We start from the raw sequence: 21,368 nt of genomic DNA on the forward strand, positions 1-21,368 counted from the left end.
CAAGAATTTTGGAAATAAACACTAAAAAAATAAAATACTTTTTTAAATGTTTTCATTAGATTTTAATATTATTTAAGAAATATTATTCGTTTTTGAAATTGAAATATAAGGTGTTTTTCCATTCTGAGGCACGTTAATCTTGCGTGCTTTTAGACATGTGTTAGATGTGTTTAATTTTACCAAAATAGGAATGAGATAAATGTTGGAGGAAGATATATTTAATTTTTATTTGGCAGAACAGTAATCCGAGAATATTAGCTGAGTTAGGTAGCATAATAACCATGCATTAGGCCGGGATAGCCTGGTTGGTAGAGCGTCGGATTCGCGTCCCTTAGGTTGCGATTTCGAACCCCGCCCGCCGAAGATTCCCCGCGTCCTTGGTGGCTGACGCACGTTAAATCTGTCGTGGTCACAAAGTCCTCCATGTCGAGAGTCATACCACTGGGGGTAATGGATCAGGGGTGATCGTTCTCTGATTCAGGTCAGATCTGTGAGTAAATAATATGCGTGAATGAAGTCCGCCCCCTAAAAAGGGTTGTGACGTGTGTGTAGCTAAGTCGTTCTCTTGGCCCTAGATGGCGCTACTATAGAAACAAGAGGCGCTCCACCCCAAGGCCTAACTCCGCTGTCTTCGAACAGCGGGCTTGCCTATGGCAAGTGCCATAAGAAACAACAACAACATAACCATGCATAATTCGAAAAATTGAATTATTCAATGAAACTCATATCAATTAATCAAAAAAATCTGCATATTGTAGATTAAAATAAACTAGTGAGGTTCAAAATGGTAAGCTGTTGAAAAAAGAAAAAAAAAAGAACTGATCAAAATTAAAGTAATGCGACAAGCGTCATAGCCAAACAAAAAAAAATTGGGAATGTGCTCATTTCACTCACTATCTCTCTCTAATATCATTCCTATACAAGATAAAATTGTTGATTCTGAAAAGAATAGTAAAATAGTTCTGTGAATGTGTATTATGCCTTATTTATTATATTTTATGATTTCTTTTTATATTAGGTTATTTATAATATATTTTCACTTGGCAAAATCGTAAGAAGAAGTGCTTTGAGTTTTTTTATCTTTGATCAGAAATATTTGCTTGAATCGTTCTAAATCTATATAAAAGTAGTTGCATCTTTGTCATTTAATGAAAAAAGGCATTTTAATAAAAATTTTATTGAATCATCTTCAATAATTGTTCTCAAACAATTTTCGCTCAAGTTGCTTTCTTGCTAAAACTTAAATGCCACATATTTGAAAAAATGCCTGACAATTTATACCAATATTATCGAAACAATTGAAATTCTTTTATGACAGTTTTAAGAAAGTTTGAAGAAATTCATGAGAAAAATACCTTTTAAGTAAGATCGAATGATAAAAATAAATTTTCTGATATCTTATTTAATATTCAGAGCAATTTAAAACTGTGATTAAATATAGAATTTTAACTTTTAATGAGAATTAATTTTACTTGTCACTCATTTAAATCTGACACGCTTATTAAAAATGACATTTCAATTTTAATACTAAATATCTTCCGAATATAAAGCAAAATCTTTTGCAGTTTTTATTTTTGCATATTAATACATTTTTTATTTACTTAAAAAGTAAATAAGGCTTTTTTCCTCGAAGTGTATTAAAGCTGCGAAACATTTTCAAAGTTTTTAGCAAAGAAATATTATAGAAGATTCGTATATCTAAACTGAAATGTCGTGCAGTGATAAGGTTGTAATTTATATATTTTTATTTTCAATTCATTCTTAATTCTAACGTACACACTAAAAAATGTATTTAAAACTATTGTAATGGGCTTCAGTATAAATCCAGTAACTTAAATAAAAAAGATATTATTGTAAAATATATTTAAAAATATTTTCAAAAAATTATTAAAATTAGAGGAAAAAACAGTAGGAATATAAAGTTATACGCATTGAAATTCATTTGAAAGTAGTATAAAATTCAATTTTTTCTACAATTATATATCCTGAGGTCATTAAAAAAACGCTAAAGCATTAATTAATTTTTAATTAAAAATGTAAAGATAATTTTGAAATTTTTTTCTCTGCAAATATACACTACCCTGCAAGTAACTACGGGCCAGATTTGATAGTTCCCGTTCAACGATTTGAATTTTAGAAGGTTTTGAATAACAGTTATATCATGTACATCATATTAAATATTTTTCACATGGTATATCAATCTACAAATAATATTCCGGAACTTTATATAAAATTTTATCATCTGAGAACATGATATTGTTTTTGTTAGAAGGTTTTGAAGCTCGAAATTGTGTAGGGAATAAATAAAGCATAAATGGCAATTTCCATCATCATCTTTTAATCGCGTACATTTTTTTACCTGCTTTTATCAGTATTGCATTATTATTATTAATGCCTCTTTGATAGCAGGTTGACAGCGCATTTTTAAAAGGTTGACCTGCTTTTACCAATATTGCTTTATTATTACATATGCTTGCCCAAAACTTTGTTTGCCAACTAGAAAAAATAAAAATGAAAATTTTAAAAAATTATATATATATATAGTTTAAACTGGTTAAGGACTTAAATTAATTAAGTTAAATAATGACTTTAAAAATAATAATGTTCTTACATGATAACTTGAAATTTACGATCGTAGATTTAATTAAATTTTTTTAAAAATTTTACTTTGCATCTGTTTAAGAAATTTATCTTTCAATATTTTGTAAAGTTTCTTGAAACTAAAAATTTTTTTTTTCACTTCTTTTAGCACCAGCACCCATTGAAGAAGATAAAGTGAAGTATGTATATGCATGTTTTTTACAATAAGTTGATGTAATTTTTCTGTTTCGCAAATTTATTTCATATGAAGTTTTATTACATTAAAAAAGTGTAATTATCATCATAAAACTTTTGTTTATCAACATTCATAAAACTGATGCATTTTAATGATTCGCATATGCACTCAAATGAAATTCTTTATACATTATTTGAAATATACATAAAAAAAAAGACGCATGTTTTTCGGAATGAATTAACTCGTTGTTAATATCAACATAATTTATTGTAAGTGATAATTTAATGCCAATCGGAGTATGGTCTGAAATGGTTCGATAATTTAAGTTTTTCAGACGTTATGATACAATCTAATTCGACTTATAATATGTTCAATTATAAATATAATATAATTCAACAATATTCGAATTTTTTTTCAATATTTTGTCCAAAACTAGTAAACCAAAATCATTGCCAAAACTAGATAATAATATCCTTACATATTGTGCAACATTATTTAAGGATATTATTATTCATATCGATGAATATTATCATATTACGACTTCATAAAGATTTGCTGTTTGGGTGTTTTTTTTAATTTAAAATTTATTTTTATGTTATTATTTCTGATTCTAACAACCTTTGAACTATCAGTTGGTTAGCTGAAAATAATGACTGTTTTTAATTTTTTTTAAATCACATACATGGTTTTAATATTTATATTTATCTCACAAAAGAATTCTTGAGCAGCAAAATATAAGACATCAAAGCGATTTTATCTGAATATCTTTATATTTGTTCCATTTCTTTTGTAAATTAATTTGCCAAATGGAATCAAGTTCCATAATCAAAGTGCATTGAAAATATTCTGTCTAGGTAATCTATATCCTAGTTGCATGTCGCCTTTCCAGTACTGTATTTTCACACTTTTTTTTTTTTATTCCTCATGTAAAATATGCAAAAAAAATGAAAGAATATTTCTTTAGTTTTCAAAACCAAAAGAAACTCAAGTGACTACATATTTGTTGGGAGAGTGAAAATTGTTAGAATTTCAATTAAATAATGAAATATATTGCTGAAAATTGTGCAAAAAAATATATTTAAAAGAATGTCAAATTTCAGAGAAAAAAAAATTTTAATGATAAATTGTTTGGTATCATGAAAAAGATGATTGTTTATTTTAAAATGGATAGAAATATATGCATTGCTTTTGAGATAATATTGTCAAAATTTAAAAGGTAAAGCTCTAAAATCTCTTTTCACTTTTTATTAGTTAAAATTTAAAAATAAACCTTGTGAGGGTACATTCTCACTTTGTATATTTATGCCAAATCTAATAGCTCTAGGTAAGTATTCCAGCCTGTAGAGGCTAAGCATTAAATTCTCCTTTATTAGTAGTACACATCTAGATCCTTATAAGTAATATTGTATCCCTTGTAAGTAATTGAAATTGCTTGATGTGCATTTTGTTTCTATTATTTATATTGTAGATAAAACCAAAATTAGAATGTCGAGGATCTTAAAAAAGATGTTATACATAATTTTGTATGATATATTGAATTATATCGTAACGAAAGGTATTTTATAATGTTTCAAGATAATATTAATGAAATTAATGTTAATAATTCATAAATTTTCCAAATATTCAAAACCAATTATGAACTATATTTTAACTCTTTCCTTCAATATTTTTTAATACTTCATATAGGTATCATATTTTTTTTAATTCTTCAGCACTGTATATATCTGAAAGTAAATGAAAAATTCAAATGTTTTCAATAATTGCAATACTATTTTTTAAATATAAATTCGACTGATGACACAGAATATACATCATTATTTAGATATGGGCATTTTTTGTTTCAGAAAATTGTGTTTATTTTATTTTTTAGGATCACAAAATCTTCAAAGAAATCCTGCGATGATTTAACTGAAAATGCAACAGCTTGTCCCGACGTTGTGCCTCCCAACAATGGTAAAAATCAGTCTTAAATAAATGTAATCTTTAAAAGCTTAAAAATGTTTTTTTTTAAATTTTCGGCGTTATTTTTAGTGCTGTTGAGTGCTGCTTTGAAACCTCCAAAGTCTCCTTTATCTCTCAAGTAATTTTTAAGTACAAAATTTGACACAATTCATACATTTTTATGATAATTTACTGACCGTTGCTGAATTTTTCGTTAAAAAGTTATTCAATGATATCAACATCATTCGAAAACATTAGGACTAATTATTTTACTTTTAGCTCTCCACTTGGAGATAATTGTGTTTCGTGCATACTTTAGGCTTAAAATACATGAAATACAATTTTTTAATCAAATAATATAAAAGGACCTTTACTGATATCCCAAATTAACTTTGGTTGCTACTTTAATTTTTAACTCACCAACAAGAGAACATTGTGTTTCAAGCATGCTTTAGGCTTAAAACATATATAATACAATTTTTAATCCAAATAATATAGAAAGAACTTTGCTAATTTCGCAACACTAATTTTGGTTGCCAATTAAAATAATCCTGTTGTCTTTTATGAGTTTTAGACACCTAATGGGTTCGCAACAGTATTAGAAGCATCTAACTGTTATTATTATTAATATAATTCACATGTATTCATCTTTATATTGTAAAGTTCTAATTTGATTGATGCTATTTAAATTTTGAGAATACTTCATTTTTTTAACTATTAATATTAGTTTATTTATATTTAAATTGACTTTATTCTCAATATTAATATATATTATGTTCTTTTCCTTGCAGTTTGTGATAGTGAGAGCCTTGAAAGTGCCATGATAAAAGACGGACAGTCACCAGACAGTGCTAAATGCAGCAAGAACTATCGCAATTGCGTCGTGGCTCTTAAGCGATCGTGGAGTTTGAAGGTGAAATATGTATAATTTAGTGTGTCTCTGTTATTTAATACGGTAGAAATTACATTATATTGCACTTCAGATAAGTGCGAATAGCATAAAACCAGAAAAATTAAATCTCTTATCATTTGATAAAATCAAAATTCTTTGTTTAATTTCATTGTGCATTTAATTTTAATTCATACTGTGACGAATTCCTATAAAGTAATTGTATGTTGACTTCTTAATAAAGCGTTTGGCACCAAATTCGTTGACCTGCCGTAAAATATGGTGACATTTCCGAGGAATTTAGTATCAGAGTTGGCGATATATTTGGCGATCGGACATCGCGTGGGTTCTAAGCCCCTCTAGTGATTTCGGTAGTCTTCCAAGAATATACAAAAGTCCTGCTTCATTCGCCAATGGCGATTTTGCTTTTGAGCTTTCATTGAATTAGGTTGGCACTCGATAGCCATTGTTTTTAACTGCGACAAAATTGCTAAACTTATCCGGGATTATGAACCGTATTTCCTCGTAATATCTTGATCCATCAGAAAACTAATCTGTAACTGTTTGTGTCTATTCAAGGCTGGATGGGTTTTGTTTTTTGACTGTAAATATATATAAAAAGCTACCGTTGCGTTTGTCCCTTTTTAATTTAAATCCATTCAATGCACCATCTCGTCTGAACAGTCTACAGTCCTTCTGTCCATGTATGACTTTTAATACAGAATATTTTAAATGGATTAATTATACTGTAATTAGTTTATAAACTTTCATGGAGAATTTCTAAAAAAAGTATTTTTAAGGTTGTTGCTTCAGAATGTTAATGTTATTGTTTAGGAACTATATTTTGACTTCTTATATTTCAATTTTTTGTATCATTTAGTCTTTTTAAAAGAAGCGGTATTAATGACATATATAAATATAAATTGATGCAAAATTTGTATTTATATATGTCATATATATATATATTAGTAGTATTTCATATGTTGTCACTAGATTTTCATGAAATTCGTGAGACATGATGCAGGCTTACTACATTTCAAAGTGTCTTCTATATCTGGAATTTAGCAAAAAGTAATTCTCATTGCTTTCTGAAGAATTACATTTGAAAATCTACCATCTTTACATTTGTAATGCTTTTGTTTCCAAAAGTCTTTTTTCTTTAAAATGTTATTTTGAAATGTAGAGAAAAAGAAAATATCTTTCTACATGACCCACTCCTATTGCCATTTAGGTAACTAGGAAGTACGTAAAATATTAGCATATATAACTTAATATATTACAGAATACTTAAATACAGACATTTTGTGTGTTAAATACAGACATACATATTTCCCAAACCAAATACACAAAAGAATCACAGCAAAAAAAAATTATATTTTTGCTGAATTATCGATTAACAAACTTAAAGTTGACAAAAATATATTTCAGTCCTGATAACCGCATGGAAAAATTTATGCTATATAATTCATAACTGTAAGTCAATGTGTACAATTTAATGATAAATTAGCGTACTTTTACACGGTATTTAGAAAATTAAACAATAATCAACCCGAGGATTAAAGAAAATGTTTATTAACTCTTTCATTCATTCCAGTTAATACTGGTTCTGGCCATAATATTTATTCAAATGGGCAGGTTTAGTGGTTTAGACGGATACATTAAAAAAAAGGAAGAAAAAGAAACATAAATATTCATATATGAGGCATTAAATTTTAAAAAAAAAACGTTCATCACTAATAAGCAACAGAAACAAGAAATAAATGTGAAAATGAATATGCTAATAACGCTCGTTAAATTATGCAAGTATTTTTATATTGTGTCAATAATCTGAAACTCGCTACAACCGACTACAGGTGCTTTTTTTGTTTGTTTGCTTATTAAAACTGAATGAATTGAAAATTCAATTCATGTTTAATCTTTCTAAGACCAAAGCAGATTTATTTATTACCAAATTCGTCATTTTTTTTAAAATAGTTCGAAATGTTATTTACTGACAATGCACTTTTGATTCTAACTAAGAACAGGTGATTCAAAAAAAAGTTTACAAACAGCAGTATTTGGAAAGTAGAAATTGCGGATGGGAGTATTGTTACCCAGAGTGGAGACAGATGGCGCTAGACCGGTCGTTCGAGCAGATAGTGTTAGTACTGAGACCTGAAACAGCTACAGTAATGACAAGAGGTCTAGAGAAGTGGTCACGCACAGAGGTGCTTGCTGTGATGCGATTTCTATGCGCCAAGAATGTGTTCCCATCGGACATTCACAGACAAATCGTTGAGAAGTACAGAGGGCGAAGCAATAAGTAGACAACAGTTGGCGAAATGGTGTCGTTAATTTGAAGCAAGCAAAGAGATTGCTAGAAATGTTTAGGTGGAAGGTCTGGAACCACCAACCCTCATACAGCCTCGATTCGGCTCCTAGTGACTATTTCCTTTTCCCAGGATTGAAGAAACTCTTATCCGAAACAAGGTTCATATCAGACAGTGATGTTCAAAAAGGTGCGAGAACTGGGTAATCTGATTATTACCCAGAAGGGTTAAAAAAGGGTCCAACAGTGTGATAAATGCCACAACAGGTTTGGTGATTATTTAGAGAAGTAACCGCCACATATGTCTCTTAATTACCATTTGTATCCTGTGTTACTTGTTATCCTTGTCTTTGCCTTGTAGACTTTTGTTTTTTGGATCACCGCTTGTATTTTGATTTAAATTATTTCCCAAGGTGCAGTCAATATAGCTCCTATGAATTTTTAAACCATTTTTTACTATCAAAGAGAGTGATATCGAATTAATGAAAAATGTAAGTAATTTGTTGAGCTAAATAAATGCAAATTTGTATAAATAATTCAAGGTTTTAGAAAGCAATGTTAATAGAAAAAGAATTTTAATAAAGGAATGTTTTAAAATTTGCATAATAATATATCACTTCATGAAATAAAATGCAAAGAAACTTTAAGAAATTAATACTTCACGAAAGAAAAAGGAGAAATTTGCAATTTTTACTTTTTCGTATACGTAGTAGAGAAATTATACCAATCGTCAAAAAATTCGAACTCGAGATTTTGACGTATCTCCACGTTTTAGAGCTCCCCGAGTTCGAAATACTTATTTTAGAAAATATCCGTCTACCTGTGATAAATATAACTAAAAGAAACTCTGAACTAGATGGATGAAATACGGAATATTGTCTTTACACCATATTTATTGATTTCTGACAAATTTTGAGCACAATCAGTGCATAGGAAGTCTGTCTATCCGGCTGTCTGTTCGAATATAAGTTATCCCAATAAATACAAAACGAAGAGAATGAGATAGATAAAATTAGGTGCATAGATTTGACATCTAAAGTGTAGACATCTTTTAAATTTTGAACCAAATTCAGTGGGGTCTATGGGTTTGTATTTTCAAAAACATATAAACGCGGTAACAAAAACAAAAAAGCAAAAGAAATCATTTAAATATATTAAATTTGGCATGGGATTTTGTGACTACAAGTGTAGCTTTTTCGCAAATTTTTGTTTCCATCAATTGGTAAAAACACATCTGAAATACAAATTCGATTGTTGGATATTATCAACGCCATGCCAATCATGCCATGTTCAATCGCCAAATAACTCGCCAAGGATGACACGATATATTCTGTAAAACTGCTAAATTCATACCAATGTCTGTGACCATAAGTCTAATTCTGTGTGAAATTTGTTTCAATTGGTTGAGAAAAACGTGTCTGAACACAAATTCGATTTTCGGATACTGTATTAACGCATGTCAGGGATTAATCGCCAAATAACTCGCCAATGATTACACGGTAGATTGAGTAAAAATGCTAAATTCAAGTCAAATATTTCAAGTTAATATTTCATACTTATTGTATGTCAATACCATACAAGGCGTTTTTTGGCGTAATACGTTTATTAGAAAGTACGCGAGAAAGTTTTGGGAAGACTACTCCCGCTGGCTTCACGAATAATGAAAATTATATCGGATGATTCTTTTTTAACTGGAACATGAACTAAAAGATTGCATTGTTTACAGTTTAATTCATAAAACATTTTTCTCCAAGAATCAATGTCGAATCCAAAGGTCATTTCTTAAAAAGACCGTTTCTGAAAGCGAATACTTTAAAAATATATCTATACTTATAAAAAAGCTCAATGTGTGTGTGTGTGTGTGTTGGCGCTCTACAGGCCAGACCGTTTGACCTACAGCTACCAAATTTGGTACATGTATACCTTGGAGGTTGGGAATGTGCACCTGGGGTTCATTTTTTCGAATTTTTAATTAGAATTTTAATTATTAATTAAAAACTAACTTTCCCGCCAAAAAAATCTTCCATTTTCCCCACCGCCAAATGAGAAAGGCTTCAATTTTTTTTTTCTTCCAACAGTAATGACGCTAGGGTTAAAATTTTTCGGCGGATTATTTCAATTGATTCTGTTTATTTTCTTAATGTTTGATGCATTTCAAATTAAACATTGTTAATGAATCGATCTTTCAGATTCATTCTGAAGTACTTTTGAATTAAAATAAAACAGAATAAAGGAAATTAAAAATTTCTAATCCGCATAGCGTTACCCCAACTGGCGTAGAAAAAATCACGTATATGCGTTACGTAACTGGGGAAGAAAATTCACGCGTGCGCATTCTGTTCTGATTGTTGCCATGACAACCGTTATCAATGGACGATTTAAATTATTTATTTTAATTCATAAATTATTTTTTAATTAATTATTTTTTGAGTTAGTCGCATGCTTTTGTAAGTAAATTGTATTTATGTTAGTTATATATTTTTTGTATATGCTTATAGTTTTAAGTACATCGTTTTTTAAGTAGTTTTTTCAAAACCTGTTTTCAACCGTTTATTTTAAACGATTCGTTTTATTTTCTTAGTGTTTGATGCATTTAAATTTAAACATTGTTAATGAATCGATCTGCTCATAATGAATCTAAGAAAATTTTGTTGACAAACTCTTGAGATATTACATAAATTAAAAAAGATATTCTTTAGTGCCCATAAAGTTTAAACGCTGAGTGACTCTATTTTCAGTAATCAGATTATAAAAAAAAAAATGCTTTGTTTCAGTAAAAAATATTATTATATTAATTGAAGATAAATTCTTTCCACTTTAATTTAAAGCATAAATTCTACGGGTGCTAACAGAAAATGAGAGATACATATTACGTTATGACTGAAGGCCTTTATAATATTATAAATGAATTATATGACAATCAAAATTTGAAGTTTTAAAATATTTTGATGAAGAAGCTATTAAAGTAGAAATTGTATAAAATATTTAATTATTAAAATTTTAACGAACATTAAGATTGGCGAACCGGCTGGTCGCCAAAGGCGGCTAGTATTTAATATATATTTATACGGCAAATGAAATTCTGTGTGATTTTTTTTAATAACATCCCATTTCCTTTTGCAACAGAAACGCTGCCAAGAGAAGGCAGAGATTGAGGTGAGTTTAACCGATCTGAACTACCGGGACGAGTTGACGAGGATCCCCCTCTCCCCAACTACGATCGTCCACCAAACGCAGTGGTTCGAGGAAGATAGCAAACCCTCTAGTAAAAACGCCGTGATCATCGTAGATGAGCACGGGGAAGGAGGAGCGACGCACCGAAGTATAGTGAGTATTGCTGAGTAAAAGAAACGGTTCAATCAGCAATTCCAACCCGTTATTAGTTCAATGTTTCTATAAAGCAATGTATAACAAAGTATGCTTGGTTGTAATTGCAATGTTTACGCATATTTTTAATTTTTTTAATCATATTTCTTTCTAACTATGCAAAAAATAAATTCTGATAAACTATATAAGAGTTTAATTAAAAAAATTATTCCTTCCTTAAATTATTTTTATATCTTTAGACTTCAGTCGTCCCATTCCTAAGATTATTCGAGTTCAAGTTCTTCAAAATGTTGGAAAATTTGAGTTTCTCTTTCAAAAATAAGAAAAATTCCCAACTTCCCTCAAAAGGCGCAATGACAGATCGTGTTCTTAACCCTTCAAGCGCTGTAGACGTGTTTTTCTGCAAATCAAATCCCCTTCCAAATGCCTTATATTGCCCTCTTCGGTTGTCTTCAAGATGGGCGCAAACGGTTTATTCCTACTCCGGTTGTCGCCTTTGTAATCGGCGAAAATATCTTTTTTCTCCTTTACCGTCCGCCATCACAAATGACCTCTTTGACAGTGATGGACGAAAAAGACCGCAGGTAGTCCGGATGAAACTAATTTGCGCTGGCTAACAAATTTGAGAGTAAAGCAAATTTTCGAATGTAAAGCAAAATGTTTTTTGACGATCTTATTTTAAAAAGATATGAATAAAGCATTCTTAAAATATATCGATTGGCATCAAGGTAATGTTAACAACAACAAAAAATGATATTTTTTTTCCTCTTTTATATTAAAACAAACGCACACTCTCAACTTTAAAGCAAAGTTCATCCATGTCATAAACACTTGGGTAGAAATCTCATTGAGTAAAATTGAAATATGAATCTATTAAGATGTCAAGAGAGTTTTGTTATATTTTGACATAAAAGTATCAAGATTTTCTCTATTCATAAATTTCTCTCTTCTTTTCAAATATTGAATAAAATCTTGAAAGAAATCTCTGCTTCATTAGTTAAGAATTGGGGTTTTGCCTCAGTTTTAAAATGCTATGAAATATCAATGCATTTCAGAATTATATTTGAGAAGAAATCCATTTTCAATAAACCTTTAAATAAAACGTTAATTTTTTTTTCTCTGTAGTTCCATAATATTTTATGAAGAAGAGAAAGAATAACTGTTCACTGAGAATGTTTTATGAAGAGATATAGAAATCTATTCTTATATGTTTTTTACAAAACAACATTAATATTTCATCCTATTTTTTAATAATGCTTTTGTTATATTTATTCGTTCTAAAATACTAAAAAAAATCATAAATAAATCTGTTTTTAGGGAAATGTGGTTATAAATAACAACTAATTACATATAAGTGTTAACAGATTATTCGTAATTGAAAAAAATGACAATTTATGAACTTTTTGCACAGGTTTGAAAGAAATAAAGTAAGGTAAAAATACGGCCTTGCATAACATATCACTTGCAAACATGACTTAATAAATTTTCGTAAGCATTTGACATTTTTTTTTTATTACAAGAAGTTAGCAAGGAGTACATGAAAATTTGGTTTAAGAATCCCTGATTTATATATTTTAATATTTTTAAGTTGACGTATTTTTTGTAAATAGCTAGAAGCAAAAATCGGTGAAAAATGCTCTCTATAAAATAATTGAGCCTAGAGTTGCCAAATTTGGCTTGTAGTTACTACATATACAGTAAATGTACATTAAGAAAAACAATTTTGCAGAACCTAAATTACAGCCTGAGTAAAAACTTTAAGGCCAGTAAAAATTTTTGAGAAAATGTAAAATGAAATAAAAGGGATTCAAATAATATTAATTATTAAAGTTCATTGATAAAAAATAAATGCCATAAACGTAATTTGTAAATACATAATTATGAGAAACATGTGGTTATTTAAAAAGTTAGTATTTCTGCCTGAGTAAAAACTTTTAAGGCCACCAGTCATTTTTTAAAAATAAATATAATATAATCGTGTAATTACCATTGCTAGTACTATCTTGTGACAACGCTGCAATTTTCATATTTCTCATACATTGCTTCGAAGTATTGGTGGTCTTTGTGAAGATGGCGAAGAGTAAGAAGTTAACTGATCGTGAAAGAGGACAGATCGAAGCTTTGTCTCCAACAGGAATGAGTAGCCGTGCTATTGCGATAAAGATAGGAAGGTCAAAGACTGCAGTCAACAATTTTTTTAAATTGAAAGACAATTATGGTAAAAAGAATACTGTTGGAAGACCTAAAGCTTTGTCTTCGCGTGATGAAAGAAGGCTTTGCCAACTTGCATCTACTGGAAAGTACTCAACCAGGAAACTGCTTCCGACGACAGGTTTAAAAGTTTGTCAAAAAACGATTTATAACATAATTAGAAGGTCTGGAAGGTTCACTTATACAGCAAAATTGACAAAGCCTCAGTTACTGCAGAGACACAAAATAGAGCGTTTGAACTTTGGCCAGAAAGTCATGACCTGGGACAACCAATGGATAGAAATTATTTTTTCTGACGAAAAAAAATGGAATTTGGATGGTCCAGATGGCTGGAATTTCTACTGGCATGATATAAGAAATGAAAAAGAAATATTCTCCAAGCGCCAATTAGGTGGAGGGTCTGTCATGACTTGGGGCTGTTTTGCTTACAATGGTGTGGGTTCAATTGCATTCGTTTCAGGTAGAATGAATTCACAAGGATACCAAAATGTCCTAACAAATCATCTTTTACCAAATGCTGAATGTCTTGCTGGAGAAAATTGGAAATATCAGCAAGACAATGCATCGATCCATTCGAGTAACAGCACAAAAAAATTGGTTCCAAGTCAAAAATGTTGAAACTGTGAAAAGGGCAGCTAGATAACCCGACCTCAACCCAATCGAGAAACTTTGGGGGAACTTAGCAAGAAGAGTTTATGCAAATGGAAGACATTTTACATCAACAACAGAGCTGAAATCTACTATCGAAGATGAATGGTATAAAACCGACCCCACCCTTTGTCAAAAACTCGTTTCATCCATGAAAACAAGAATATTTGAAGTAATTCGAAGAAATGGCTCCTACACAACCTTCTAAGAATTTGTAATTTTTTTCTTATATGTTATTTTCTATGTTGGCCTTAAAGTTTTTACTCAGGCTCAAATATTCATCTGTGTGTTCTGTAATATTCTCTAATAATAAAATATTTGCAAATTAATTTTTCTACTTTTTTACTTTTATTTAAGCTCAATAATTATCAATCAAATGGTATTTTAATTCCTCAGTTTATATGTTTCCATTTTCTCAAAAATGTTTACTGGCCTTAAAGTTTTGACTCAGGCTGTAGTATTTAAATAAAACTTATTAATATTTTGATCCATTGAAAATAATTCGTTTTCTTTCTTTTTACTGATAATTTCTTTTTATTATAATAATCGAATAATAATGATATTAATCGAACAGAAAATGCGTAAAAAGTTTAATAGAAAATATTAAAATTTTACATTCTTTAAAATAGTTTCCAAAATAAAGAAAATAGTTTTCAAATAGATTTAAAAAATGTGATAGAAGATATAAATTTTAATATGAAATTTATTAAAAATAAATTCTTCTTCTAATAAAGAAGGTTGGGCGAGGGGATGAATATTCGAAAATAGAATATGAAACTGCTTCATTTTATAAATTTCAGTGCTGTTTCATTAAAATTTTAATGTATTTTCAGTGATTAATTGTCACATTAGTTAAAATAACTTTAAAAAAAAGAAATTCCATCAAAATCAAATAATTCATATGTAGTATCATTCTTGTATTATTATGTTCATAATATTTTTAGAATATTTCAGATTTTTCCAATTTTTCTAACATATAAGTTTGTTTTGTAAAACTTGGCTCTCAATGAAAATCAGTTTGAAAATTTATTGAAATATCCCTAGCAGAGTATCTGATAGCAAATTGGCATTTGTGAGAACGTTCTTAAATTTCATCGATATTCTTCGCTTGTATAATGCAAAGTTGTATAATTTAAGGGGTAAAGGAGGTGGGATGGATGTGAAACACATGTGTGCAGGACACGTGATTCATGCAGGTGAGGAATACTGCAAATGATTTCCTTTGATAAAAGAATGCTAATTTTGTCTTTGTTGAAGATTGCAATGAAACGGGGAATCACGGCAGTAGTGGAGTTATTGCTATTTAAACTAAATATTTCAAACTGGAATTCATTCATTCAAAGCAAATTTGAAGTAATATGAATAAAATGTGATTGAATTTTAGTATTTTATTTCAGGTATGATTTTGGAAAAAGAATCGTGATGAAATTGAGTTAAGATATTAAACACAAGAATGTTCATAAAAATCGCTTGTAAAAATATATTATTTTCACAATGACAGCCTAAAATATACAAATAAAAAAATAAAAGGGTTTTTTTAAAACATTAGCATTATAAAAATTATTAATAGCATTAATCACAGTAATAATATTAAAGAAAGTTTTTTTTATTTGATATTAATTTTTTTTTAATCTTTTGCAATTTAAATAGTCCAATCGAATTATAATTTTCCCAAGGAAAAAATATGTAACAGTTATTGTTTAAGCTGTTGAGCTGATACAAAACTGGCCTCTGAGTTTTACCCTGAGTGTTACAAGATAAAGATTATACGAGTTTTCGAATTGAAATAAAACGCTATTAAACTTAGAGGAAACGTATATAACAGACCTTTAAAAGTAATCTATTTTTAAAGTTCTATAAACTGAGCTATAAAATGATATTTTGAATTACATTTTATTTCATTTTTCACATAAAAACATTTCATATTTTGGTACTTTGTTTTGCACATACATTTGACGAATCCTCGATCGTTTCCACTGGACTGAGCCATTGCAACTGACCGGAGAGGAATTTTGTTGTTAGCAATATCTTCAATTCTAAGCAAATTCCTTGGTGTATAAAGTAAATTGTGATCCTAGATGCCTGAGGCGCGCATTAAAAATCATTTGCCTTGCCACGTGATATTCGAAACGAATCGATGTTTTTCATAAATTGCCGGTTTCTAATTTGCCATTATATAGAATGCTTAGGAAATGTCCCAAATATGAATCGTTTCATATATTGTCGGCTAATTTTAGGTATTATATACAATGTCTAGACATACCGGATTTCATACTTTGATGGTAACTGATGTATATAAATTACATTATATGCTACCTTTTTTTTTTATCTTGTTATTTTTCACTAATTGCAATATTTTTTTTAGGTTCCTCAACAAAGTACAACACCTTTTTGACAAATTTATACCATCATCCAAACAAATTATAAAGCTTTGATATTTTATTGAGAGCTAATAATGTCGAGGAAGTGGCACAAGAAAGAAGACGATAAGGCAGCTTTTATAAGGCAAGTATTTTCATACTCATTCTTTTAAACTTAATTTTAAAAGAATAATTCTGATATTGAATTTTAAGAGTTAATTTTATTATATGATTTCATGTAACGCTGAATTTATTTGGTTCTTGAAATGAATATTGGTTTATCTTGCATATTGTCATTGTAATCCTCAAAGCCATGTTTAAAAACTTTACAGAACATTAGATGTTTTTTCTCCACATTTTTTATACAGGTTTCATTTATTTGCAGTCGCGTTTTTCAATAAACATTTATTATACTTTCAAATATGCTTGGTATATTAGTTTTAAATTGTTAATTTTTTTTTATTTTTACATTGTTTTATTTCGTTACTTTTACTTTGTGCTCCAAAAAAATCAAAAGTTTTTTTAAATTATTATCTTTTGCCCTCATACTGTTGGTACAGCATACTCAAATATGATCTTTGCAAAAAACAAAAGAGCGTTTTCTACATATCGATGCATGCATAATATGATAGCCACGTGATTGCTTAAAACCGGTTAAAACTGGTTTTTCGCGAAAGAAAATTCTGACTTCGAGAAAAAAATTTTAGAACTTGATTGATTTTCAGGTAGCCAAAAACCATCGTTTTTCTAAATATTGGTGATTGCGAAATATGTAAGAGCATGATTGTTTTCTGTTGGATCGATACCATGTGATTTAAGAATAATAATGTTCTCACATGATAACTTGAAATTTGCGACAGTAGATTTCAATTTTTTTAAGACGTTTTAGATTTAATATTTGGAAATTTTACCGATTCGATGATTTATTTCTATTCTTTTCTTACAGAATCTTGGTGTTTTCGAGATCTAAATTGCCAAACTGAACAAAACATTTTTTTGTTGGATGTTTCAGGATCCCTCTTCAAAATACCGTGATATTTGTAGAGGAATTCTTGTGTCACGAACTGAGGCTGCCCACTACTTTGTATAAAAATTCTTTAGAGTGTCATTTTTTTTAACATTTTTCTTTTTCCAGATTGGTCAGTGAATACTGGAAAGATCACATGATTCTTAACACATTATAAATTCGAATATTCCTTATTCGAATATTCCAAAACGATATCATTTTTACCAGTATATCGTTGCATATTTATTTTTCCTTTATCGCTTATTCTTTCATTTAAATAATTACATTACAATAAATAAATAAAGGGTGTCACAAAATTAACAAAAGATTTAAATGTGTCACCATTCGTGCAGAAAAGGGTTGGAAATCCTATTAAAAAACCATTTTACATCGATAGTTTAGTATTAGTGATAATGGAGCGTTACATGTTAGAACAACGTGTTAACGCAAGATTTGAACCTTGAAATTGCTATATTTTTATTGAATCGTAAAGTACACAGTATAGAGTTATGTACGGAATAACACATAGTGCGAATGGCTTTCACGGTTTTGCTGGCACATACGCACTCTTTTTGTCGAAATTTTCCACTACCATTTTGCATAAATATGGCTGAATTTCGTTGGTGCAGCTATGAATTTCCTCCTTCAATGCTCACTTGCTTGTGGACTTGGACTTCAAATACCCCATAAAAGTAATACCCAGTTGCGCAAAATCACACGATCTACGGGACCAGTTCTCAAATTTTCAAATTGTGGCAGCCAGACTTTCATTATTTTTGAAATATTGTTCAGCAATGAAAATACATGGTTCTATCGTTTAACGCTCCATTTTTACTAACTCAAAATTATCAGCTGTCAAATGGTTTTTTAATAGGATTGCCAACACTTTTTTGAACGAATGGTGGCTAATTCAAATCTTGTGTTTATTTTGGAACATCCTTTAAGACAAATCATGTACTTCAGACATATCAGTTTGAATATTTTTTACAAAAAAATCTTGTAAAACTAATTTCAAAATAATACATTCCATATCATGAATATGATTAAGACAGACAATTTGGATGATCACTTGAGTGTGGTTAATATCATATAATAAATGTGACATACTTCGCAATAAATATGTAAAAGTTTTATTTTTGCTCTTATTTTTTTCATCCTTAAAGAAATTTTATATAAATTAATGATTCATGCATGATGTATGATTTGATCGGTATATCAGCAATAAATTATTATTGACGATAATGATCTAATAAATTATTGATACAATGATGTATTCGATGTTATCTAATTATTAAGCTCAAGCCATTACTTATTTTTCCACTTTAATAAAGAAATAATATTTATGAAGAATTATTCAACACAAACATATCAGTTACTTTCTACAATTTTTATTTATACCGCAGTAGAGACAGAAATAAAATATTCCATATCATCAATTTCACCGGAAATAACAGGTATCGAAACTAATTATCTATAATAGGCATATCAATTTAAGCTTTTCTATTCTCCTTAAAACTTGCAGCAATTATGACGGAATAATAATTACATATCATCATTACCACTTCTTCCATCAAAAACTAATTATTTATTTAATATAAGATGATACAATTAAAATAACATGTTAAGTAATACCTGTGTGCTAATTAAAATTTTCCTCTCTTTTTCACAATGACGATTTCCAATTAATCGATTAATAGCATGTATATTTTTAATATATTTAAGGGAGAATGTGGTATAATTAATACGAAGCCTTTTCCTAAACAGACATATCGATTTAAATTTATCTGTTCCTTTTAAAATCTTTTAAATATATGCTATAGCATAATGAATTTCATATCATTAATTCTGTGGTAATAAATATTTTTTTTCTTTTGTTTAAGTGGAGACAGTGCGATAAATATTATAACAATAAATTTGAAACACAACATACTGGAAAATAGTTTTTTTCCACTCCTTTTCAACTATTCATAGCAATGGTAAACCGATTCCACGTCATAAATAATTCTATAACATACATCATTTATTTCATAAATAATATTACATACATTAATAATAATAATACATACTTACTCTTTTTCTTAAATTAGTGTAATACACAAAATGTAATAAATTATGTACATAAATAATGTTACTTACATTAGTAATAATGTATACTTATTATATTTCTTAATTATTTGTATTAAGAAATATTCGAAAATATTGCATATCATTTTAAGTAATCAAATTTATTACCACAAACATATCTTAGTAATAATAGCGAAGAATGATTTACAAAAATAGATTAACAAAGAATCTGAATATGAACTTATCCTATACTTTTTCCAATTCTGCATTAACAGAAATAAAACAATTAAAAGCTATAAATAATTCTATATCATAAATAACGTTGCATTAAACTGTGATAACGATTATTAATATTTCTTTAAATTCACAAGAATACAAAACATGAAACTTATGTAAGAAAAGCATATTATTTTATATTCTTTCACTCATTTAAATCATTCAGAAATAGGTGAAAAGTATGGATTCCAGATCATTAATATCGATAACGATTATTCATTTGTTATATGCAACAGACGATAAATATCATACGTATTTAGTACGCAGAATTAAAAAACAATCGTTGCATAACGAAATAAATATTAAAATTGCATTTATCTCATTACAAATACACTATCTTGAAACTCTTGAACTTTTAATTAACGAGTTTTACTATGCATATTTTGAGAGTCATTTTCTTTATAATCTATCATTTTAGCTGTATCTCCAAGCTTATTCCAAAATAGTTTTAATGAATCTGTGAAAACAAACCTAGCTTAATAAAATATTCTTATTTGAAATCAACATGTGAATAATAATATTAAGCAAAAATATGGCTTCTTAGAATAGATTAAATTCTCTAGTGAGTTTCTGCGATTTTTAAGAATTATCGTCTGATTTACAGACAAATAATTTTATTTCATGACGTTTTGATTCTAAAAGCCGAAACTGAATATAAAATTATATTTTAAAGCATTTTTAATATTATCTGATTTTTGAAAATTAAAAAGCGTAAATTTTTTGGGCTAGAAAGATGATAACTTTCTTAATTTGGGAATTTCATCTTAATTTGGGAAATCAGAAAAAAAGTCTAAGATATAAATGAGGATTTATTTCATTTTCAATACTTAATAAAGCAACAGTCTTAAAATATATATAACAATTTGTGAGCGGTGATTTATGTAATATTTTATTACATTTCAGCTCTTATATTCGGTCAGTATCGGTTTGAACAAAAAACTTTTTAAATGCACTGCTAGAATTAAAAAAACTCATCCTTAAGAATCATGTGATCTTTATATCCCATTCTTATTTTTTGATCAGAACTACGGATTCTAAATGTTCTTGTTATATCGATGTTTATATGCACGATAAAAATGTCATATTTTATACTGAAAATGTATGTTTTTATAAGAAAAATAATTAAAAAAATTATAAATACTTTCTGTTGATTTTTTTTTATACATTCATTTCACACATTCATGTCAAGTAACATACCCGTACATCAAAACATACTTTAACAAAAATATGAAAATATATTATTACACTTCAATCAAATTTTTATTTTTTCCTGGAACATTTATAATATATATATATATATATATATATATATATATATATATATATATATATATATATATAAAGAATTTTTAAAGGTTATACTTCGCCAAAATTTATTTTTATATTTTCCAAACAATAAATTTGTATAAAAATATATTCCAGTGGCCTAATAGAAATTCACTAATTCAACATTAATTTAACTTAAATTTTTCTTCCTGATTCCCTGAATTTCATATTAACATGTCAGTAATAATTCGTATTTATTAAATTAATTCAAATTTAAAATTACTATTATTTATTAA

The 21,368-nt window shown here is 28.4% G+C and overlaps 1 protein-coding gene across 1 annotated transcript in view; it reads left to right on the forward strand.

Annotated features, from left to right (window-relative positions):
• The window catches only part of LOC129967701 (nephrin-like), a 632,974-nt gene extending 616,385 nt beyond the window's left edge, over positions 1-16,589 (forward strand). The window contains exons 10-14 of the mRNA XM_056081905.1: positions 2,750-2,780; positions 4,647-4,729; positions 5,509-5,630; positions 11,041-11,241; positions 16,466-16,589. Of these exons, the coding sequence (XP_055937880.1) occupies positions 2,750-2,780; positions 4,647-4,729; positions 5,509-5,630; positions 11,041-11,241; positions 16,466-16,495 (467 nt within the window). The 3' untranslated portion in view covers positions 16,496-16,589. The remainder of the gene's footprint in view (positions 1-2,749; positions 2,781-4,646; positions 4,730-5,508; positions 5,631-11,040; positions 11,242-16,465) is intronic.
• Positions 16,590-21,368: the final 4,779 nt, after the last annotated feature.

Source organism: Argiope bruennichi, chromosome 1 (genome assembly GCF_947563725.1).
Source record: "Argiope bruennichi chromosome 1, qqArgBrue1.1, whole genome shotgun sequence".
In the NCBI taxonomy this organism is placed as follows: Eukaryota; Metazoa; Arthropoda; class Arachnida; order Araneae; family Araneidae; genus Argiope; species Argiope bruennichi.